The 24470-nt window shown below is 36.0% G+C and overlaps 2 protein-coding genes and 2 pseudogenes across 13 annotated transcripts; 3 read left to right on the top strand and 1 right to left on the bottom strand.

The window, feature by feature from the left end:
- The first annotated feature begins 805 nt into the window (after nucleotides 1–805).
- On the top strand, nucleotides 806–12058 carry LOC107017983 (G-type lectin S-receptor-like serine/threonine-protein kinase At1g11330). 12 transcript variants are annotated; one of them, XM_027916265.1, is made up of 10 exons: nucleotides 5116–7493; nucleotides 7584–8769; nucleotides 8871–8941; nucleotides 9179–9863; nucleotides 10029–10133; nucleotides 10221–10375; nucleotides 10442–10652; nucleotides 10891–11128; nucleotides 11249–11399; nucleotides 11676–12058. In XM_027916265.1, the coding sequence occupies exons 3-10, from the start codon at nucleotides 8891–8893 to the stop codon at nucleotides 11973–11975; spliced, it is 1896 nt and encodes a 631-aa protein (XP_027772066.1). In that variant the 5' UTR covers nucleotides 5116–7493; nucleotides 7584–8769; nucleotides 8871–8890; the 3' UTR covers nucleotides 11976–12058. The 12 variants fall into 12 exon arrangements, 6 of the variants coding, with proteins under 6 accessions (XP_027772066.1, XP_027772064.1, XP_027772065.1 ...); XM_027916263.1 differs by having other exon boundaries at nucleotides 9023–9863; XM_027916264.1 differs by having other exon boundaries at nucleotides 8864–8941.
- A 235-nt stretch (nucleotides 12059–12293) lies between these two features.
- On the top strand, nucleotides 12294–15961 carry LOC107017984 (annotated as a pseudogene).
- A 1418-nt stretch (nucleotides 15962–17379) lies between these two features.
- On the top strand, nucleotides 17380–19890 carry LOC107017966 (protein BASIC PENTACYSTEINE2-like). The gene is made up of 2 exons (XM_015218284.1): nucleotides 17380–17505; nucleotides 18701–19890. The coding sequence occupies exon 2, from the start codon at nucleotides 18708–18710 to the stop codon at nucleotides 19551–19553; it is 846 nt and encodes a 281-aa protein (XP_015073770.1). The 5' UTR covers nucleotides 17380–17505; nucleotides 18701–18707; the 3' UTR covers nucleotides 19554–19890.
- A 5-nt stretch (nucleotides 19891–19895) lies between these two features.
- LOC107016407 lies at nucleotides 19896–24006 on the bottom strand (annotated as a pseudogene).
- Between the last annotated feature and the right edge of the window lie 464 nt (nucleotides 24007–24470).

Below are 24470 nucleotides of genomic sequence, written 5' to 3'. Positions count from 1 at the left end.
TTAACAATTGAACTTATGTTCCGCATGATATAAAACAATAATCACTTCAGGACATAACTTATGATGTATTGTGATATAAAATAGAAAGAGCAACTTTCACATATAGCAAACATAAAATTGATATTTGTATCTATAACAAAGTTCGCATAATTGTGCTCCATAGCAAACATAAATATGTATAATTCTCTATACATATACAAAGAAACCAATTGTATAAATCGCTATACATATGCAAAAGAAAGCAGTTGTATAAAAATCAATTGTATAAATTGTGTATATATAAAACGAGAAAGAGAAAAAGACAAAAGAAAATTGGCCAGGGAATATTTATATTGTACATAAGTGTATAGGATGAAGATATATGTATTTGCATGTGTATATACAATTTTTCTCACTTTATACAAACAAAATCACAATTTATACATTTTGTTTCTATTTGTATGAGCGATAGAGGCGAGCGAGATCTGGGAGAGTGGTGAGCGAGATTTAGGAGAGTGGCGAGCGAGAGGGGAGAGAGGGGAACAAAAATATATGTATATATATACAACATTTTATCGCTTTATACAAACACAAACACATTTTATACATTTGTGTCTGTGTAAATGTGAGAGGGAGCGACCGAGAGTGGCGAGCGAGAGTTTGACTGAGAGATGTGATTGACAAACAATTTGTTACACGGCACAATTATATCAAAGTATGGTTATAACATTTAATTTATTTTATTAATTTGCCATTATATATAATTTACGTCTTACGGAAAAGTTCTCCTGTTACGAGAGAGAAAAATTAAAGACGAGCCCAAAATAGGACCGAAGTGCAAATCATACTCTTGATTTTGGCCCAAAATTATGGCCCAACATCAAGTTTATGTCACACCGTCACAGTCATCTTTCTTCGTCTCCGGCGAACTCTGCTTCTCTCCGACCAAAAAAAAATTGACCGGTGAGATCCCTTTTTCTCTTTTTGCCTAATCCCTAACTCCAATAAGTTGTTAATCAGTATTCTGAAAGTAGAAAATGAGAAAATGAAAAAAAAGAAAGCCTTAAAAGGTGCGGTTTTGCTCATTATATTGTTGATTTTCAGCATGTTTTTTAGTGGTAAAACGAGAATCTATGAACTGAGGTTTTTTCCCTTCTGGGTTCTTATTGTTACTCCTTAAAGAAAGAAATCAGCTTCAATTTCTGTTTTTTTCCTAGTTAATATGCATTTTTATCAGCTTCCCATGTTAACTAATTGGATGGTTATCCTTGTTATACTCTATATCTACGAGGTAAGGGTAAAGTATGTGTATATTATCCTCTTTTTCCCCAACCCCACTATATAAGGGTACTATAGAGGTTTTAGTTGCTAAGCTGTGGATGTCTGAATTGCTCATGTGATACAGAAACACTGATCTATTGTGAATACTGATGTTGAGTTGATTGATGATAATGGGGATAATAAAGTTAATTTTATGTCAATCTTCCTTCTATCCAGTTATAAGTTATAGGATTGGCTGCCAGGATATTCAATTGGATTAGACACAAATTCTTTTCTATCTTTACTCAAATCTGTATCTGGTTTTTCATACAGTAGCTTTGAACCCCAGAACCATGTGTCTTTGATTGTGAGGGGGATGTTACATGGGGAAATGCATGTGACATGAATTCTTCGGTTAATTACTGTTGTACGATTTCATGTTCAGTTTGGCTTGGATAAATAAATTTTTTTCATCGTCTCGGAATAGGTAGCTAAGAGATTAGTAAGCTGATCCGCAGGAGTGATTTTCTGGGATATTGAGAAAATGTACTTTTCCGGAAGGAGTAGTTTTGTGGGATAATTGGCAAAATATGAGTGATTTTTTTGTTGCAGAAAGAACAAAAGCGACTTCACTGAATAATTTTTCCACAATTTGAGTAACCATCCATGTAATTAACGCTAGTTAGTATTCTGAGATATCCTTAATAGAAAAGGAAGAAAACAAGGAGTTTTAAGGACATAAAGGTGTAATCTTTTTCATTATATTGCGGGTTTTCAACATACTCCTAATGGTAATGACTAACTCTGAATTGGGGTTGTCATAGTCACTGACTATTATGACTGCATAAAGAAAGAATCGAGATGCTTATTTATGAGTTTTTTACACAAGTTAATTTTGTATTCTTATTTACTTCCCGTGTGAGTTACTCTCAAACCTTCTTAATGTAAGAAGAAAAAGGAGAAATAGTCTATATAAAGGTGTATTATTAATCAATTTATTGCGCAAACTTTTAGCATGCTTCTTAGTGGTAGAACCTGAACTCTGAATTGGAGCTGCCGAGCTCGGTGTCTGCTTTCACTGCATAAAGAAATTAACTCCAATTTGTATGATTCGTTATGATATTTTTTACAAGTTAATATGTGTTTTAATTTGGTTCCTATGTTAAACTGTTTACTGATATTCTTTTTATAAAAAAGAAGAAGAAAAGAGTAATGCCATAAAAAGTGCAATATTTATCATTCTATTGCATGTTTTAGCCCCTTAAATTGAAATCAACTCATATAGCATCCTTTTAATTATTCATAGTGATTCACACAACCAAACTCAATTTCCCGCCATCAAACTGTAGCATCTGAAATCCATGAATTCAAAATAGCTCTAATATCTGTGTCAGTGTCGTCCATTCCTGAGGTAAGGTTAGCATGGCAGAAAACATAGTAAAATATTTTTTACAAATGAAAAAGAACTTAATAACTAATCTCTAATATTATTTCCTTTGTCAGCCAACAATCAGCATGAAATAAAGAGCTAGAAATGCTACTTGGAGAAAATGATCACTCTCCAGAAGTTGAACTTTAGGATGACAGCTTTCCCTTATTCTTTGCTTCGGTTGTTTGCTGTCAATGGTGATTATATAGTTTTCAGACACACAAGTCAGTCTGATCGGAGTAGTAAGAATGTCAATCGGTCAGTTGGCTTTTTTTGGGGCAACATAGAGATTCAGGACGTAGTCAACCGCACTGTGTTTGCTCAGACTGCTCCATTTTCTACCATTGCTGGGACAATCCTTGTCCAGGCTCAAGACCTTGGTAAAATGTCTGAAGAGTTAGAAAATGATATTGATGAAAATAAACTTGATGATGCATGGGCTGTGTATGAGAGGCACATGCAAATGGAAGGGTTTCCTAGAAAATCAATTGTTAATAAACTACTAGCAGCCAGTGCTGAAAGCTCAGATCTTGGACAGCTGGACAGGGCTTATGGCTTGGTTGAACAAGCATTTGAGAAAAACAAGCATGACTTGCTTGAGAGGAATACTCTTATATATCTCTCTTTAGCTTTTGCCAAATGTGGATCACCTATTCCCGCATCTACTCTTTTAAGGAAGCTTGTGGAAACAGAGAAGTATCCACCTGTGAGTGCTTGGTCTGCAATCCTGGCTTATATGTCACAGACCTCTACTGGATCCTACCTTGCTGTTGAATTGGTCCTTGAAATAGGTTACTTATTCCAGGATGGAAGAGTTGATCCCCGTAAAAAGAGCAACGAATTTCTGCTTTTCATGAAGCCTAATGCCACTTGTTTCAACATTGCTTTAGCTGGATGTCTTCTGTTTGGAGCCACTAGAAAAGCAGAGCAGCTCCTCGACATGATGCCTCGAATCAACTTGAAAGCTGATGCTACTTTACTAATCATAATGGCTCATATTTATGAGAAGAACGGACGAAAGGAGGAGCTCAAGAAGCTTAAGAGAGACATGGAAGAGGCCCCTAATGTGACAGAGATGCAGTTTCGTCAGTTCTATAATTGTTTGCTTTCATGCTTTCTGAAGTTTGGAGATCTTGAATCTACATCCCACATGGTTCTAGAAATGCTTCGCAAGGCAGAGAAAGCTAAAAATTCTCTTGGTATAGCTAGTTTGCTTCTTGAGGTTTCTAGAAGTGGCGATACATTGTGTTCAAATGGTCTTCCTGAGGATGCCCATCATCGAAAGCCAGATGAATCAGGAAGTTTGGTATCATATGAAGATATCTGTAGGGACAGAAAGTTTTCAAAACTGCAGACCATTGCTAAAAGCTTACTTGATGTCTTGGTAATTAAGTTGCAGAAGCAAATTGAATTTATTACAACTGAACATGGTATTCTCCAGCCTACTGAGAGATTATATGTTAAATTGGTAAAGGCTTTCCTGGAAGCTGGGAGAACAAAAGATCTTGCAGAATTTCTAATTAAGGCGGAGAAACAAGATTCTCCAGTTTCAGTTGATGATTCTGCCTTGGTTCATGTGATAAACTCTTGTATTTCACTTGGATGGTTAGATCAGGCACATGACCTTCTGGATGAAATGCGATTGGCTGGTGTTAGAACTGGTTCTTCTGTTTATGCATCTCTTTTGAAAGCATACTGTAAAGAGAATCGAGCCGGGGAAGTTGCATCACTGCTTAGAGATGCTCCTAAAGCTGGGATTCAGATAGATGCAAGCTGTTATGAAGTATTGATCCAGTCCAGGGTGATACAGAAGGACTCTCAAGGGGCCCTTGACCTGTTCAAGGAGATGAAAGAGGCTAAGATACCAAGAGCTGGTCATCAAGAATTTGAGAAATTGGTGAAAGGGTCTGCAGAAGGAGGTGAAGCTAGTTTAATGGTGACGCTTTTGCATGAAATCAAGGAAGGGCAAAAAGTAGATTATGGAGTTCATGACTGGAATAATGTAATTCACTTCTTCTGCAAAAAGAGGTTGATGCAAGATGCCGAAAAGGCTTTTAAGAAGATGAGGAGTTTGGGCCATTTTCCAAATGTACAAACTTTTCATTCTCTGGTCACTGGTTATGCTGCCATTGGCGGAAAATATGTCGAGGTGACAGAACTATGGGGTGAAATGAAGTCTCTTGCTTTTTCTAGTGGAATGAAGTTCGATCAGGAACTGTTAGATGCTGTGCTTTATACATTTGTTAGAGGTGGTTTTTTTGTTCGAGCAATTGAAGTCGTACAGATGATGGAGAAAGGCAATATGTTTATTGACAAGTATAAATATCGCACCCTCTTCTTAAAATACCACAAAACACTCTACAAGGGGAAGGCTCCAAAATTCCAGTCAGAAACTCAGATGAAAAAGAGAGAGGCAGCATTGAACTTTAAGAGATGGGCTGGGTTATGCTGAAGATTCATAGTCTATAGCCTCCAGTGTATTACCCTTCAATACTGGAACTTGTTGCTCTGATAGTTCCTAAATGGGTTGACAGTGAAATGAATGGATCTCCATGTTGATCCAAATGTTTTCGACCCATCACTTGATGCTAGCAGATCAAGACATTTCCATGGTTCATTCTTATTAATTTCTGATCATTCAGTTCCTTATCATCATAAATGCCTTGCAAAATAAGTCATATTGATGAGATGCATCATGCTTTCTCTGCGCGTGCTTTTAAGGAAACATATAATGGCTGATTTTTGTTGAAGGTCAGTCTCCATTGCTTATAATATTGCGTTGTCCTCAACATAGTATCCATTTTGCCTGAAGATCATCCGTTTATTTGTGCTCTGGTATGGTTTTGAGAGGTTCAGGGTGAAGCATTTATTTTGCTTTACAATAAGAAATTCATCCATTTAATGTATGGAGGCAGTAATCTTCTATTGAATGGCTTAACACCTTAGGTGCCTGCATTATTCAACATCCAAAAGAAGGTTTTAGTTTCTGCTATAGCGGTGTATATAATTGCACAGTGACAGACCTGCTACTCATCACGGTTTCTTTAAGGGAACCTTCAACATATACGCAAAATTGCTGAAATGAAGTATTTTGGGGATAATTCTGCAAGCACTAATTTTCTTTTTGATAAAGGTAAAGTTGTATTCCTCAGCAATGAGGGTATGCGGGCAACCACCAAAAAGATTTACAGCAGTGACCCCAAAAAACCAACTCAAGATAGCTGCTACTAAACTTATAAAGAAGAAAAAAAAATTATAACCTGTCCAGCATCCTCTATACCCTCCTCTTTACACCAAAAAGAGAGTCTTCATACAACGCCATTTGATCTTTTGGACTGATTCTGCAGTGTTTTCTAGACACCTCTTGTTTCTTTCTCTCCAAATAGTCCACCATATACAGGAGGGTATCATGTTCCACCATTTCTTCTGGCTCTTACTCCCCCCACCCAGCAACTAAGAAGGTCTGCAGTACTGACAGGTAAATCTCTCGAACCTAATTACTGCTGGAAAATCTATTTGTCTGTAGTGATTTACATAACGACTTCCCCATTACTTTAACAAGAAAGATTAAAGACCTTCAGGTTTAGATGTTAAAATTTGTTTCTGGAGAAACTAGGTAGGTCTCTATTCTAGAGGTCCAATAAACATGTAACATGTTGAAGCTTAAATATTATGTTAAGTATATGATTTTTGCACATTTAGTTATATGTCTGTTAGTTTCAGGATGTGGTTTCAAGCTCATATGATCTTTGAGATGAAGTCTAATGTCATTTTTGCTTTGTATTTTGTGTTTTTGTGAAAAGATTGACTTCGAACATGATTTTTCACTTTTGTGCTTTCTTCTATCTGTTCTTGTGAAAAGCGTGACTGAGAACTATGTTGCTTCCTATGTGTACTGAAAACAATTATTGATATCAAAACAATGATCCTTAGCAGTTAACATTTACGTTGAAGAGTTTATGTCAAAAGCTAAAAGAATAGATTTTTATTGTAAGTGTTAAAGTTTGATGGTAACTTTGCTACTGAAAATTGAGAGGAGCCATCTGAATATCAACAGAAGAAAGGCTAGCTTAGACTTAGAGTATGGGATGGGATACAATTAATTAGTTTATTGTTGATTAATATATTTTGAAATTGTTGCCCTTGAGAATAGCATTAGAGAGGTGTAGGGCTTTGTTCTAGTAGTATGAGCTTAGTGCACGTCACAGGTTCGATATTTAAGTGGAGAAGGGTAGAATGGCGGGCTCATTATTACCAAGTTTCAAACTGTGCACCACTGCCTCTCAGGATTTCTTGGTTATAAAAAACAAACAAAAATATGGCGTAAGAGAGACATTTGCTCAATTGTTAGTTCATTGTTTTTGGGTTAAACAATTTTCTTGTGGGTTTCTAATATTGGTCAAGTTGGGTCGAAACAAAAAAAAAGACCTTTTGCTTACTCCACAAAAATACAGCACAGTTTCTAATTTGAGCACAAGTGTAGATTCTTGTGACTTTTGATTAAATAATATTATGAGAATGTAAGACTGACAGATTTGAAAACTTTGAGCCCTATAATTTTAACATGATAACCTCCTACTGATAATTGTCACTTCTCATCACCTGTCTATATCTTGTTATCTTCTAGTGCTTTCAGCTTATTTCTTCAGGGGTCTATGGGGCTGGGTCGCTTCTTTGCCATTCCTTACGTCTAGAGGAGAAATCATTGCAAAAAATGGAAGAAAGAGCTGCTTTGGCTAAGATAACTCACTGAATCATGAGGATTTCCTGCAATATGTCAAGTATATTTCTTATTGGACTTGAGCACTCTTGGCCTTGTTCTTCGGTGTGTTTCTAAAACTTTATGTCTTATCGGAATCATTTTTGATCCTATCGAATATATTTAAGATTTAGTTCCATCTATGGTTTTCTGCAGGTAAGAAAATTCAACACATGATGGCATTGAGAAGATATTGTGAGACGAAGTGGTTAAACATCCCACTGGAATTTGATTTCTCCTAATTGATGTGTAATATGTGTGCACTATTCTAGCTTAGATGGATTCTGTAGTCTACTTAAACTTTTCCTCCCATACATGTCATGTAAGACTTAGTTTGCTATTTACTTCTTGTATTTTTGAGTTTGGTACTATGAAGGTAATGGGCTTTTGTGATGTATTATCTTTATTATAAGTTTGTCATTTTTAGTAAATGTGATTGTACCATATGATGTGCACACATGTTTCATCGTTAAATATAGTGGAACACAGCGAAAGGGAAATTATTCAAAGAATCCTTATTACTACACCAGAACTACATTACTACTCATGGGTGTGGCGGGATGGTTGAAATCTCTCCTCCACCTTTAATTAAAGTCTCAGTTTTAAGGCCCGGGTAATGGAGAACTTTTGGTGGGGAGCACTTTCACAAGTATGTAGCGTGAAATTGGATCAGTCTAGCCAATGAGTTTCAGATACTATATGTCTAAAGGTGAATTTGGATTAGTCTAGCCATCATTGTTTACTTTAGTGTTTTGTTCCAGGGTTGTGAAGGGAAAGAAATCGGATTTATCGTGTGACAAAGGAGAGAAAACTGTAGTTTGTACAGAAGAAATTTTGAAGTCTTTATAGTATGAACTGAAAACTGTAGTTTGAACTTTGAAATGAGTCTTATCCTCATTTCTAAGACTGAAATTTTGAGTCTTTATAGTATGAACTGATTTTTAGCCCAATTTTTTGATTGGCTTGAAAGTCTCTGATTGAGAATGACATGTGTGGCCTAAAATTTTTTTGCTAGTTCTGTGGGGTTGGCAAAATGGTTTTATAGTGGACTTTGACAATTTGGAAGCTTATAATAGTAAACTTTGTCTACTTATTGTGCTTTGTTACATATAGCTTGGTAATAGGAGGAGTATTAGAAACCAAAAAAGATGACCACCACCAGCAGAAATGTGCAACATTTTGTTCATGTAATTCTTGTTTTTCTTCATTGTTTTAATACAGGATTTTGCACAGAAATAGATAGCATTACCAGCACTCTATCTCTGAGGGATCCTGGGATTTTATCATCTCCAGGAGGCGTCTTGAAGTTGGGATTTTTCAGTCCTCTAAACAGCTCTAACAGGTATGTTGGTATTTGGTACAATTTTTCTGAAACAATTGTCATTTGGGTGGCTAATAGGGACAAACCTTTAAGAGATTCTTCTGGGGTTGTGAAGATTTCAGGTGATGGAAATGTCGTCGTTATGAATGGGGAGGAGGAGATTCTTTGGTCATCAAATGTTTCAACCTCTCAGGTAAACTCAATTGCCCTTCTCCAAGATTCTGGGAACTTTGTTCTTGTAGATCATCTGAATAATGGGAGCACAATATGGCAGAGTTTTGAACATCCTTCTGATTCAATTGTCCCTAAAATGAGTATAAGTGAAAACACAAGGACAGGGGAGAGGATAGAAGTAAAATCTTGGAGAAGCCCTTGGGATCCTAATTTCGGAAACTTTTCTCTATTAATGAATTCTGGATTCATTCCTCAGGTGTATATCTGGAAAGGTAGTCAGCCCTATTGGCGAAGTGGTCAATGGAATGGCCAGATCTTTATCGGAGTGCAGGATATGTATTCTGTGTCGTCTGATGGATTCAATGTAGTGAACAATCGCGAAGGTACCGTATATCTTACTGGCCCTGGTGATTTTGATTTCTTAACGAAATTTGTCTTGGATTGGAAAGGTAACTTGGTTCAATCATATTGGGATGTGAATGAGACGACCTGGAAGATAATATGGTCAACTCCCAATAACGATTGTGAAGTTTATGGAATGTGTGGTCCATTTGGTAGCTGCAATCATTTGGAGTCGCCGATTTGTTCTTGTCTGAAAGGTTTCGAGCCAAAGCACAGGGAAGAATGGGAAAAGGGGAATTGGGCTAGTGGTTGTCTTAGGAGGAAAGTTTTGCAATGTGAAGTAAGGAATAACTCAGGGGATTCAAGTAAAGAAGACGGATTTCTAAAGATAGGGTCAATAAAATTGCCTGATTTTGCAGAAAGGTCATCGACTAGAGAAGACCAGTGTAGAAGCCAATGTTTGGGAAATTGTTCCTGCATTGCGTATGCATATGACTCAGGTATTGGCTGTATGTCGTGGAATAACAACTTGATTGATATTCAGCAGTTCCAAAGCAGGGGGGAAGATCTCTATATTCGCATGGCACATTCAGAGCTTGGTATGTGTAGTTATATTGAATAGAAGACTTGTTCTCCACCCAGAATAGCTTAATCAGTCATTTGAGATATCATGTACTTCATTGAATTTCATAGATATACTTTAAGTAGCTTCTTCTGTAGAGAACTGATATTTGTTCACCTTTTGTGATTGCTCTACATTGCAGATCATCATAAAGACATAAAGAAAATTGTAATTCCAGTAATCCTTGGTTTTCTTACACTCTGTGTTTGTCTGTTCCTTTGTTGTAGAAGGATGGCCAGACGTAGAGGTAAAACAGGCTATAAAGTTTTCATATTATACATTTAGAAGCACTTTGTTAGCTATAGTAGTTGACTTGTTTTCCTGCTGATATTAGGAGTAAAAAGGAAGAAGATAAATGTACTTGGTGACAGAAGTGCAGTTCATATGGAAGAGTTACCAGTCTTCAGCCTCGATACACTTGCAAATGCAACATCCCAGTTCCATGAGGATAAGAAGCTTGGTCAGGGCGGTTTTGGTCCAGTTTACATGGTACAGTTGTCTTCTCTCTCGACCACTTTTCAAATTTCAGTTGCTGAAATTGCTGATTCCTTGTAGGGAAAATTGGAAGATGGGAAAGAAATAGCAGTCAAGAAGCTTTCAAAAGCCTCGGGACAAGGGCTGGAGGAGTTCATGAATGAAGTGTTGGTGATCTCTAAAGTTCAACATAGAAACCTTGTTAGACTCTTGGGATGTTGCGTTGATAAAGAGGAGAAGATGTTGATTTATGAATATATGCCCAAGAAAAGCTTGGATGTGTTTCTCTTTGGTTAGTCCTTTTCATAAGCATAGTACTTCTCATATGCAGTTCTTTGTTACTCCACATCTATGTTGTTCGGACTCTTCAATAATGTCGATGGATGCTTGTTAAATCCTCCAAAAGTACTGCACTTTTGTTGGATCCGACATAAGAACATCAACAGTTTTGGGGAGTCTGAGCAACATTGCTCCACATTTCTTTTGAAGCAAAGTTAATCCTTCTCCGTTCATATTTGACAAAAATCTAGATGAAGGACACCGAGGCATTTTGGATTGGAGAAAATGTTCCACTATAATCGAAGGGGTTGGTCGAGGACTCCTTTATCTTCACAGAGATTCAAGATTGAAGATAATTCATAGAGATCTGAAGCCAAGTAACATTTTGCTCGATAATGACTTCAATCCAAAGATTTCAGATTTTGGCATGGCTAGGATTTTCGGGTCTGACCAAGATCAAGCAGACACAAGGAGAGTAGTTGGTACTTAGTAAGTGATCATTGATCCATATATACCATAGCTTTACATAGTTTTCTCCCTTAAAAAAACCATATCATACATATTTATTAACTAATCAGTTTTTACACGAACGTGCTGACATTTTTACAGTGGATACATGGCTCCAGAATATGCAATGAAAGGAAGATTCTCTGAGAAATCCGACGTCTTCAGCTTTGGAGTTCTAGTGTTAGAGATCATCAGTGGCCGAAAAAGTACAAGTTCTTGGACTGAGACATCCTCTTTTAGCCTTTTCGGATATGTAAGATTCCCCTTATATACTACTATTCAAATACTAATACTGCAAAAACTATACAGTCAAAACATTTCGACATCGACATCATTTGTCCAGATATTTTTTGGTTGCTATAGTGAAATGCTATTATAGAGAACATCCAAAGTAAATTTCACCATTATAGCAACGATTTGTTATAGAGAGTTCGATTATGTGTACCTTACAATTTGTAGAATTACTTTTGCTGTCACTGTGTTTTGTGCATCAGTAAGTTTGATGATCAATTTTTCACTGTTTTTTCAGGCATGGATGTTATGGAAAGAAGAAGATTTATCAACTTTTATCGATCCATTCATATTGAATCCGAGCTCAGAAATGGAGATAAAAAAATGCATACAGATTGGTTTACTATGCGTTCAAGAATTTGCTGAAGACAGGCCAAGTATTTCATCAGTTCTTGCTATGCTTACCAGTGAAACTACAAGTATTCCTACACCATCACAACCTGCTTTTACAGAAAGACATGATTGTATCTTCAAAATGTGCAATGAAACTAATTGTACTTTGAACAATATCAGTATCACAAACATAACTGGTAGATGAAATCATCTTTTTAAAGATATGCATAATTATCATTGTACGATCCATCCGTCTCAATTTGTATGATATCTTTGTCATTCATTTTTCGATTACATGTTAAATATTCAGTGTTGAATCAAATATCATAATCCACAAGTGTAATATGTGTTTGCCTATCACAGAATACATTTTTCTTTTTCACTCTGTGCATTATTACCACTCATAGTTGACAAGCATGTTGACGATGAAGTGCAAGCTTATTGTCAAGTTCCCCACTCAATTGTCACACTAACATGGCTTTTGAATTTTCACTCATTTTACTTTTTCGAAATAGTTTAATTATATCAACCATTATATTTCTGATCTAAGGTTGAGTTGAGCTTGAATGTCATATTTTTACCTCAAATACCTATTTTATTTTATTTTCATCTTCTTCTTTTTTCAATGAGCATTTTAATAATTTAAAGAAAAGAAATGTGTTTGTGACTAAGCATAATGACATGAGTATATTTATAATGGAAAGATATATTTGGATTTTGGACCAATAGAATAACAATGAGTCTCTATATGAGTCAGATTCTCCATTGGAATTAATGTAGTTTTTTTTTGTTGTTATTTCAACTTAGTAACTCTAGGGGTGTGAGCTTGCTTACATCGTCGGTCCTAAGCCTAGATAAAAAGAAGTGTTGTGGTAGATTGATAACCAACGTAAAACTTGTCAGTTCATGATGTTATTTCAAGTTAGTGGAACATACTTGATAGCAATAGGTTTGTACATGTCTTGTAACTTAGAAGTTAGAACTACACAATGATAGTGATGGGAGAGAAGACTTATACTATCAGCGTATAGAAGTTAAAACTCTACATTCTGCATTATTCATTCTAAGTGTCAATTTTTCCATTGGCCTCAAAGTTTCTGATTGAGAATGATATGTGGTTTGTGATAGTAGACTTGGATAACATATTGTGCTTTTGTACATATAGTATGGAAATAGGAAAAGTCTTAGGAAACCAAAAAGATGAGTAACAGCAGCAGCAGAAGAAGAAATTTGCAATATCTTGTTCATATAATTCTTGTGTCTTCGTTTTATTGATACAGGATTATGTAGTGAAGTGGATAACATCACCAGCACTCAATCTCTGAGTGATCCTGGAATGTTATCGTCTCCAGGAGGCGTGTTCAAGTTAGGATTTTTCAGTCTTTGGTACAATTTTCTGTAACAACTGTCATTTGGGTGGCTAATAGAGACAAACCTTTAAGAGATTCTTCTGGTGTTGTAAAGATATCTCGTGGTGGAAATATCGTTATAACGAATGGAGAGGAGGAGATTCTTTGGTCATCAAATGGTTCAACTTCTCAGGTAAACTCAAATGGCCTTCTCCAAGATTCTGGGAACTTTGTACTCGTTGATCATCGGGACAATATGACCACAATATGGCAGCGTTTTGAACATCCTTCTGATTCAACTATTCCTAGAATGAGAATAAGTGAAAATACAAGGACAGGGGAGATGGTTGAAGCAAGATCTCGGAGAAGTCCTTTGGATCCTAATATCGGAGACTTTTCTTTAAGAATGAATGCTGGAGTCTTCTCAGGTGTATATATGAAAAGGAAGGCGTCCCTATTGGCGTACTGGTCTATGGAATGGACAGATCTTATAGGAGTGCAGAATATGTATTCTGTGGTGTCTGATGGATTTGATGTAGTGAATGATCGCGAAGGTGTTGTATATTTTACTGGACCTGTTCGTGATAATTTGTTCATGGAATTAGTCTTGGATTGGAGATGCTTCGTTCAATCAATTTGGGATGTGAATGAGACGAACTGGAAGATAATATGGTCAGCTCCCAATAACAACTGTGAAGTTTATGGAACGTGTGGTCCATTTGGGAGCTGCAATTATTTGGAGTCACCGGTCTGTTCTTCTCTGAGAGGTTTCGAGCCAAAGCACAGGGAAGAATGGGAAAAGGGGAATTGGACTAGTGGTTGTATTAGGAGGAGTGCTTTGCAATGCCAAGTTAAGAATAACACCGCGTATTCAAGTAAAGAGGACGGATTTATAAAGATGGAGTTGATGAAATTGCCTGATTTTGCTGAAACATCATCTACTACAGAAGACTTATATAGAATCCAGTGCTTGAGGAATTGTTCCTGCATAGGGTATGCATTTGATTCAAGTATCAGCTGTATGTCGTGGAGTAAAATAATTGACATTCAGCAGTTTCAAAGCTCGGGGAATGATCTCTATATTCACGTGGCACATTCAGAGCTTGGTAAGTATTCTGGTGCTGAATAAAAGACTCATTGTCAGTCATTTGAGATAGACATAATACATAAACGTGCCATTTTACTTGGCCTCAACTCACATCTACGCTCTCATGCACACTCAAAGTTGGATGGCATGGATGTCAGCAAAGGCCAAATCAAAAGACACATTTATGCCTTTGAGATATGTTCGACTTAATTGAATTAAAGAACTGATATTTGTTGACCTTTAGTGTTTTCTGCAGATAATGGTAATGACATTAAGAAAATCGTAATTACAGTAATCGTTGGTTCTCTTACACTCTGTGTTTGTCTGTTCCTTTACTACACAATGGTGATCAGACGTAGAGGTAAACATGCTATTAAGTTTTTGTATTATACATTTATAAGCGCTTTGTTAGCTATAGTAACTTGTATCCCTGCTGATATTAGGAGTGAAAAGAGAGGAGGTAGCTTTACTTTGTAACAGAAGTCCAGTTAATATGCAAGAATTACCAGTCTTCAGCCTCGATACGATTGCAAATGCAACATCCCAATTCAATGAAGATAATAAGCTTGGTCAGGGCGGTTTTGGTCCAGTTTACAAGGTACGAGTTTCATCTCTCTCGATCACTTTCCATATTTCATGTTGCTGATTCCTTGTAGGGGAAATTGCAAGATGGGAAAGAAATAGCTGTCAAGAGGCTTTCAAAAGCATCGAAACAAGGGCTAGAGGAGTTCAAGATTGAAGATAATTCATAGAGATCTAAATCCAAGTAACATCTTGCTCGATAATAACTTCAATCCAAAGATCTCAGATTTTGGCTTGGCTATAGGACTTTCGGATCTGATCAAGATCAAGCAGACACAATGAGAGTAGCTGGTACTTAGTAAGTGATCATTGATCTATATACAATACCATAACTTTGCATACCAGCTAAACTACTCGAATCGTACTGACATTTTTACAGTGGATACATGGCACCAGAATATGCAATGGAAGGAAGATTCTCTGAGAAATCTGATGTTTTCAGCTTTGGAGTTCTCGTCTTAGAGATCATAAGTAGTCGAAAAATTACAAGTTCTTGGAATGAGACATCCTCTTTGAGCCTTTTGGGATATGTAAGACTCCTCTTATAGTTGCTATAGCGAAGTGTTTGTTATAAAGAACGTATAATATAACATAACATGAAAAACCGGTCCCAAAAAAGAGCTTGGCTGTTATATAATGAAATGTTATTATAGAGGACGACTGTTATAAAGAGGTCTGACTGACTATATGTACCTTAAATTTAGTTTGATGATCTTACTTTTCATTGTTTTCAGGCATGGAAGTTATGGAAAGAACAAGATTTATCAACTTTTATCGATCCGTTTATATTGAAAACGAGCTCGAAAATAGAGATCAGAAAAGACATACAGATTGGTTTACTATGTGTTCAAGAATTTGCTGAAGACAGGCCAAATATTTCATCTGTTCTTGTTATACTTACTATTAAACTACAAGTCTCCAGCTCCATCACAAACTGCTTTTACTGAAAGAAGACACTTCAGAATGTGCAATGAAAATAGAGAAACTAAGTTTACTTTTAACAAAATGAGTATCACAAACCTTACTGGTAGATAACATGAGCATATAATATTACTTTTTAATATTTGGATAATTGTTATAGTATGGTCTATTCGTCTCGATTTGTATGATATCTTTTGTTTCATTATATTTGATAATATTGGGTCCGTGTAAAGCACGGATTGTTTGTCATTAGTTGCAAATAGAATTAGGGTAAGATATTACACTTGGTGTTTGTACTAAGTCGTATAAATTTACTATAAGATAAATAATTTATCGTACTTTCACTTTTAGTATATTATAAGTGTAAATTACTAAAAAATAGTGTTGTAAATTATGATAATTAATAACTTTAAATATTTTTAAAACATATTATATATTTAATTGACCCTCGAATTTTTACATATGTGACATTAATTGAGATCGATTGAGCAACATATATTATTTTAAAATTACATTAAAAAAATATAATAAATCATAATAATTAACAATTTCTAATATTTAAAAATCAAACAACTTCATGAATTTGAAACAAATAGGGTAAGATATATTGGGCTGCTATACTACAATTTGTTCTTCTACTTTAATGACATTCTCCTCTTTAATTTATTTATCTTACTTTTCTTTTTAGTATATTATATATATTTAAAAATTACAAAAAATAAAATGTTTGTTCTAATAACTAACGAAAAAGTTTATCCCTTTGATCTTAGTTATATATAAATAATCACAACCCTATTTATAACAGAAAAAAAAGAAGGGAATGTTATTCCAATTTTCTCTAGTTTTCAATAAAGATAAGGTAAAGAATGAAGTTTGTACTTGATATTTTGTTTCTATTTAATGAATGGAGTTTTGCGCTTACTATTATCATTTTATTTTGTATTTTATGTTTCATATTTGTGTTTGCATCTTATATTTAAAGTCAATAAAAAAAATTTCTTCTATCCAACAAAGGATTGAGTGACTTGTTTATACATATATTTGTATATATATAAAAGATGCTTTTAAAAAAAATAACTTTAAAATCAGATAACTAATCTCTCATTTAAATAATTATTATCTGCAATAAATTATATTATTTCAAATAACTATATTTGTTTATATGGTTCCTTCCTAATATCATATAGTTTAAATATAACAATGAAAAAGTTGCAATTTATAGAACAATTGATTAAATGTGATCAGTTCTTTACTCATTATTTACTTATTTTATTTTATTCTTGAACTTCTTTTATAATAGTATCCTAGTTTCTGATAGATTATAATTTAAACATTTGTGAAATTATATAATACAAAAATACGATAGATATAATCTATGAAAAGATTATATTTATTAATAAAATATAATTATTAATACAATATGTTACGAAATAATATATAAAATCATTAAAATAAAATTCTAAAAAAATTTAAATTTAAAATAAAAAATACTTATTTTTGGTTTTATTATGCTTCAAGGTATCAAAGTAGTAAACGTAAAGATAATATTCGGCTGTTTTTTTTTTTTTTTTAATATATTAAATTGCATTTATATTTATATTAAATTGCTTTCATTGGAAGTTGAAAAAATAAATAAATTGATAAAATGGTCTCTCTTTTCTCTCTTTCTTAAAAGGGTTTCTGTCATCTCTCTCTCTCTTCCTTTCTCTCTCCTTCAGTTCTCTCTCTCTCCTCTCACCTCTGTCTCTCTCTCTCCTGAAAGGAAAAAAAAAACCCTAAGAGGTGTTTACCAACAAGTAAGTTTCTCTCTCCCTGTCTTTCTCTTTCTCTCTCTATATATCTCTTTCTTTAAAAATTTGGACTTTTTTTTTTCTTTATATGTTTTATCTCTTTCTTCATTTGATTATTTTTTGTTGAAAAAAATATGTACTTGTCTTTGCATGCTAATTTGCTAATTTCATTTTGATGAGTTTTGTTGGTTTAATCTTGGATCTGTTTTTATGTATGTTGTTTGTGTCAGATCTGTGTTGGAGAACATAAAGATTCAATTTTTATTTGTGGGTTTGCATTTCTGTTGATTTTGAGTGTACCCATTTGTGGATTTTTGTGTTGGGGATTTTTAGATTGTGTTTAGTTGCTGATCTGAGAACTTTAGAAGATTCTAATTTTGTTTGTGGGTTTTTGTTTCTAGTGGCTGAAATGTTGAATTTGGTGAGTTTTGGGTGCTCATTTTGTTTGTGGGTTCAAAAAATTTGATCTGGAAAACCCAAAAGATTGTATTTTTATTTGTGGGTTTTTGTTTCTGGTGACTGAAATGTTGAAGTTGATGAGTTTTGGGTGCTCATTTTGTTTGTGGGTTCCAAATTTTTGTAGGGGTTATTGAAAATTTGATCTGGAAACTCAAAAGATTTTTAACTTTATTTGTGGGTTTTGTTTCTGGTGGCTGAAATGTTGAATTTGTTGAGTTTTGGGTGCTCATTTTGTTTGTGGGTTAAAATTTTTTGTTGGGGTTATCAAAAGTTGTAACTGGGAACTCAAAAATGTTCCAACTTTATTTGTCGGTTTTTGTTTCTAGTGGCTGCAATGTTGAATTTGATGAGTTTGAGGTGCCTAATTTGTTTTGGGTGCAAATATTTGAGTTGGGGTTATGGAGCTTTGTCAAATTTTCTAGTTGTACATTTCATTTCTATTGAAAGGTTGATGAAATTGCATATGAATTGGAATGATGGCAATGGCAATGGGTATGGGTAGATTTGATGAATTTGCTACTGGCATTTAGCTTTGGGTTACTGGATCTGCTCATATTATGCTTGGTTGACTTGATTTTGTTATTTACTATTCCATTTCAAATCTTGATAGTTTTGTTATGTTGGATATATTCCTAATCTGAGTCTGATATGGAGATTAGTAATTTAATGCATTTTTTGTTGGGCATTTCTAATTGTGGCAAAAAAATTAATGTTAAGCGGTGATGTTTGGATTCATCTGTAGTTTATTGATGGATGACGACGGCTTGAACATGAGGAACTGGGGTTATTATGAACCTTCCCTTAAAGGGCATCTAGGTCTTCAGCTGATGTCATCGATGGTTGATCGAGATGCAAAACCTTATCTTACTAGGCGTGAGAATCCAATTATGCTCGGTGCTAATGGGGTGTTCCATTCCCGGGATTCTATCATCCCAGAAGCACCTTTATCTCACATTGACTATGTAAGGGACAGTTGGATAAATCACAGAGACAAATTTCTTCATATGTTTCCGGGGAGTCCTTACACTTCAGTTCTCCCTGATGCTTCTGCAAGTACTCCCATGCAAATGGTACAACAACCTGATACAACTAAGGATGTGGGGGTGAATGTTGAGGAACCAAGTGTTAAGAAAGAAAGTGGTCCTTCAAAGAGAAAGACTGGTGGTGCCACTCCCAAAGCTCCCAAAGCAAAGAAGTCAAAGAAAGTGTCATCTGCACCCAAGGAAAATGGCAACCCCTCTCAACGAGCAAAACCAGCAAAGAAGAGCATGGACATTGTATTAAATGGTATTGATATGGACATTTCTGTCATTCCTATACCAGTTTGTTCCTGTACTGGTTCTCCTCAGCAATGCTATCGATGGGGATGTGGTGGCTGGCAGTCAGCTTGTTGCACCACTAGCATATCAATGTATCCACTTCCAATGAGTACTAAAAGACGTGGAGCAAGGATTGCTGGAAGAAAGATGAGCCAGGGAGCATTCAAGAAGGTTTTGGAGAAACTTGCTGCAGAAGGATACAATTTTGCTAATCCAATTGATCTGAGGACTCACTGGGCCAAACATGGTACCAACAAGTTTGTGACAATCAGGTAGACTTACATAGAGGGTACCATTACGGACTGCCAATGCGTCTTGTTTGTTTACTTGTATATCCCTGGGGCCTTTGCAGAGGTTTACTTGGTACCTTTCTGTAGTCCATGACGATACATGTTTAGACTTCGATATTTTAATTTTCAGCAACAGTTGTTTAATTTTTCATTTTGTTGCTTTGGTAGTTGGCACTCTGCTCTGCCTGCCAACAGTAGGATGTTGAAAATTTCTTTTCTTGATCGGATGTTTTTTAAGATGAGCATGTTCATCCATTTATTTTTACTCATGTCAGTTGTCTCTTTCCAATACTTATCGAAAAAGAAAAAAAATCTCTTCTGAAGACCGTCCACTCTGTTTGATTTTCTTTGCACCTTTGTCCTATAGTGTTTTTGTCATGAGTGATGCCTTTGTTCAGATGATTACATGCTCGTGGCTGATAACTGTTGTGAGTACAAGCAATTGGCTGATAACTGTTGCGAGTACAAGTAATCTTAAGATTGGCGTGTGCTTCGACTTTGTGACTTTGTGACTTTGTGTAGATGTTGGTGGCAGTCAACTATTGTGAAAATATAACAATCTTAAGATTGTAATTTGCATTTACGTGTTAGTGTGTGTTGGTCCTTGTTACACTATTTGAGTCAGTGATGATGTAAAGTTTCTTAATTTGGGGGTGTGGCTGAAGTCTGAACTTCTTCAGTCACTAACTCTAGGCATGGTCTAAAGTTGCTGTTTTTTGTGTCAACATTCTTATTGTAGATGTTCTTGGTTTTGCATTTTGATAGTCTGAAGTGCGTAAATGTGACGCCGCGACGGTGACTATTTTGTTGTCTTGTCTCAGGCTGTGTGACAATAGTAATGTTCTTTGCTTTGTGTGAAGGTCATATTGATAGTCACAAAACTTACCAAATATGAAACTCAAGTTAGGATGCTTAACTTCTTGCAAGAAATTGAAGTTGTGCATATTAGCATGTTGTTAGTGCTTAACATTATGTGTGTTTTTCCCCATTGGTTCAAGCCATGGTGGACGGACTCGGGTACCTGGTGGGAGGCATCTTGTAGAATTAGTCAAGGTGCATGCAAGTTAACTCAGTTACGTTTTTAAAATAATATTGACGAGGGGTTAAAGAAGATGCAAATGTGATGGACAACAATCTTTTCACCAAAGGCAATTGATGCCTGAAAAAGGCAATTTCATATGCTCATGTTATCTACCAGTAAGGTTTGTGATACTCATATTGTTCAAAGTACACTTAGTTTCTCTACTTTCAGTAAAAGCAGGTTGTAATGGTGCAGGAAGACTTGTAGTTTCACTAGTAAGCATCACAAGAACAGATGAAATAATTGGCCTGTCTTCAGCAAATTCTTGAACACACAGTAAACCAATCTGTATGCATTTTCTCATCTCCATTTCCCTGCTCGGATTCAATATGAACGGATCGATAAAGGTTGATAAATCTTCTTCTTTCCATAACATCCATGCCTGAAAAAACAGTGAAAAATTGATCATCAAAATTATTGATGCATAAAACACAGTGACAGCAAAAGTAACTATACCATCATAATGTAATAATATAAGGTACGTACATACAATCAAACCTCTCTATAACAACACTTCACTATAATAGTAAAATTTTCCTAGGAACCGGCTTTTAGGTTATGTTCTATAATAACGTTTCACTGCCAAAAAGTATCTGGATAAATGACGTTATAGAGATGTTTGACAGCATAGTGTTTTCAATACTAGCATATAAGATGAATCTTACATATCCCAAAAGGCTCAAAGAGGATGTCTCATTCCAAGAACTTGTACTTTTTCGGCCACTGATGATCTCTAACACTAGAACTCCAAAGCTGAAAACATCTGATTTCTCTGAGAATCTTCCTTTCATTGCATATTCCGGGGCCATATATCCACTGTAAAAATGTCATCAAGTTCGTGTTTTAGTTAATAAATATGTATGATATGGTTTTTTCAAGGGAGAAAACTATGAAAAGCTGCTGATGTACTCATGTCGGATCCTCCAAAAATTGCAGTACGTGTTTGGAGGATCCAACATGCATACATCGACACTATAAGAAGTGCTTTCAAGAGCAAGGACTAACCAAAGAGAAACACATCCAAGCTTTTCATTGGCATGTATTCATAAATCAACATCTTCTCCTCTTTATCGACACAACATCCATAGAGTCTAACAAGATTTCTGTGTTGGACTTTAGAGATCACCAACACTTCATTCATGAACTCCTCCAGCCCCTGTCCAGAGGCTTTTGAAAGCCTTTTGACTGCTATTTCTTTCCCATCTTCCAATTTTCCCTAGAAAGAATCACCAATTTCAACAAAAACGACAAACCCAATGTAGTCTCAGAGGTAGGAGGGTAGAGTGTACGCAGACCTTATTTGTACCTCGAGGAGGTAGAGAGGCTGTTTAACAAAGAAAATAATAGAAAAAACATAACATATAATTCAAAAGAAGAGTAATAACGACAAGGTAATCTGCAACCTCCATGACCTGCTAATCTAAGGTCATATCCTCGGAATGCTGGAGCTTTGCATCTCCTGTCTAAAAACCTCTCCCCAATGCTTCTTCGGCCTACTTCTACCTAAAACCCACTGTTGCTAACTTCTCACACCTCCTCACTAGGTCAAAGCACCAATTTCAGTGACTTGAGATTTGAGAAGTGATCGAGAGAGATAAATGTCATACCTTGTAAACTGGACCAAAACCGCCCTGACCAAGCTTATTATCCTCATGGAATTGGGATGTTGCATTTGCAAGCGTATCGAGGCTGAAGACTGGTAATTCTTCCATATGAACTGGACTTTTGTTACCAAGTAAAACTACCTCTTTTTTCTTCACTCCTAATATCATCAGGAATACAAGTTAACTATAGCCATTAGCCAACGAAGTGCAAAAAATTTATAGCCTGTTTTACCTCTACGTATGGCCACCCTTGTACAGTAGATCAACAGACAAACACAGAGTGTAAGCGTACCAAGGATCACTGCGATTACAATTTTCTTTATGTCTTTATAATGATCTGCATTGTAGAGCAAACACAAAAGGTGAACAACTACCAGTTCTTCACAGAAGTAAGCAACTTAAAGTACATACATGGAATCCTATTGAGTCCATGATATCTAAAATGACAGAATAAGCTATACTAGCTGAAAAAAAGTAGATAGCCAGTATACATACCGAGTTCTGAATATGCCACGCGAAAATAGAGATCTTTGGCCCAGATTTGGAGTTGCTGAATATCAATCAAGTTGCTACTCCACAACATACAGCCGATACCTGTGTCAAATGCATATGCTATGCAGGAACAATTGCCCAAGCATTTGCTTCTACATTCTTCTTCTATAGTATATGACCTTTCTGCAAAATCAGGCAATTTCATTAACTTCATCTTTCGAAATCCGTCTTCTTTACTTGAATCCTTTGTGTTATTCTTTACTTCACATAGCAAAGCCTTCCTCCTAACACAACCACTAATCCAATTCCCCTTTTCCCATTCTTCCTTATGCTTTGGATTGAAACCTTTCAGACAAGAACATATCGGCGACTCAAAATAATTGCAGCTTCCAAATGGACCACATGTTCCATAAACTTCACAATCGTTTTTGGGAACTAACCATGTTATCTTCCAGTTTGTCTCATTTTCATCCCAGTACGATTGAACCATGTTCCCTTTCCAATCGATGACAAATTTGGTTATGAATTTAGAAGAAACAGGACCAGTTAAATATACAAAACCTTGGTGTTCATTCGCTAGACTAAATCCATCAAACGCCACAGCATACAGTTCCTGCACTCCGATAAAGAACTGACCATTCCATTGACCACTTCGCCAATAGGGACGTCTGTCTTTCCATATATACAGCCGAGGAATGAATCCAGAACTACTTATTCCTAAAGAGAAGTCTCCAATATTAGGATCGCGAGAGCTTCTCCAAGAATTTGCTTCTACCCTCTCCCTTGTCCTTGTGTTTTCACTTATTCTCATTCTAGGGACAATTGTATCAGAAGGATGTTCAAAACTCTGCCATATCGTGGTCATATTGTCCCGATGATCAACGAGAACAAAGTTTCCAGTCTTGCAGAAGGCCAATTGAGTTTACCTGAGAAGTTGAAACATTTGATGACCAAAATACCTCCTCCTCTCCATTCGTTATAACGACATTTCCATCACGAGATATCTTCACAACCCCAGAAGAATCTCTTAAAGGTTTGTCCCTATTAGCCACCCAAATAACAGTTGTAACAGAAAAATTATACCAAATACCAACATACCTATTACTACTGTTTACTGGACTGAAAAATCCCAACTTGAAGACCCCTCCCGGAGACAATAAAATCCCGGGATCACTCAGAGATTGAGTGCTGTTAATACTATCTACTTCTATGCAAAATCCTTCATTGAAACAATGAAGAATAACAAGAATTACATGAACAAAATGTTTTGACGTCGGAATCCGGATCACCCAAAAAATGGTGTGCTATAGCACACGAAAATCGTCGAAATGAGGGGTATGCTCGCTCCGGGGCTCGTTTGACCTTCAAAATGGGTCGGACGGGCCGTGAGGGCCAACCGGATGCATAGACAAGGTCTTGACGGACGTCCACAAAAAAATTTGGCATTTTTGATGTCGGAATCCGGATCACCCAAAAAATGTCTGCTATAGCACACGAAAATCGTCGAAATGAGGCGTATGCTCGCTCCGGGGATCGTTTGACCTTCAAAATGGGTCAGACGGGCCGTGAGGGCCAACTGGATTCATAGACAAGGTCATGACGGACGTCCACAAAAAAATTTGGCATTTTTGACGTCGGAATCCGGATCAACCAAAAATTGGTTTGCTATCGCACACAAAATTCGTCGAAATGAGAGGTATGCTCGCTCCAAGGCTCGTTTGACCTT

The sequence above is a fragment of the Solanum pennellii genome, chromosome 4 (genome assembly GCF_001406875.1).
Source record: "Solanum pennellii chromosome 4, SPENNV200".
Taxonomy (NCBI): domain Eukaryota; kingdom Viridiplantae; phylum Streptophyta; class Magnoliopsida; order Solanales; family Solanaceae; genus Solanum; species Solanum pennellii.
This window is presented reverse-complemented; position numbering and strand designations above follow the sequence as displayed.

Excerpts from the sequence above, each read along its gene's own strand:
- LOC107017983 (XM_027916261.1), top strand. The coding sequence starts at position 8,891 with ATGAATGGGGAGGAGGAGATTCTTTGGTCATCAAATGTTTCAACCTCT. Across the intron at positions 10,653-10,890 it reads CTTGGATGTGTTTCTCTTTG|ATGAAGGACACCGAGGCATT; the intron begins GTTAGTCCTTTT and ends ACAAAAATCTAG. Across the intron at positions 11,129-11,248 it reads AGGAGAGTAGTTGGTACTTA|TGGATACATGGCTCCAGAAT; the intron begins GTAAGTGATCAT and ends ACATTTTTACAG.
- LOC107017966 (XM_015218284.1), top strand. The coding sequence starts at position 18,708 with ATGGATGACGACGGCTTGAACATGAGGAACTGGGGTTATTATGAACCT.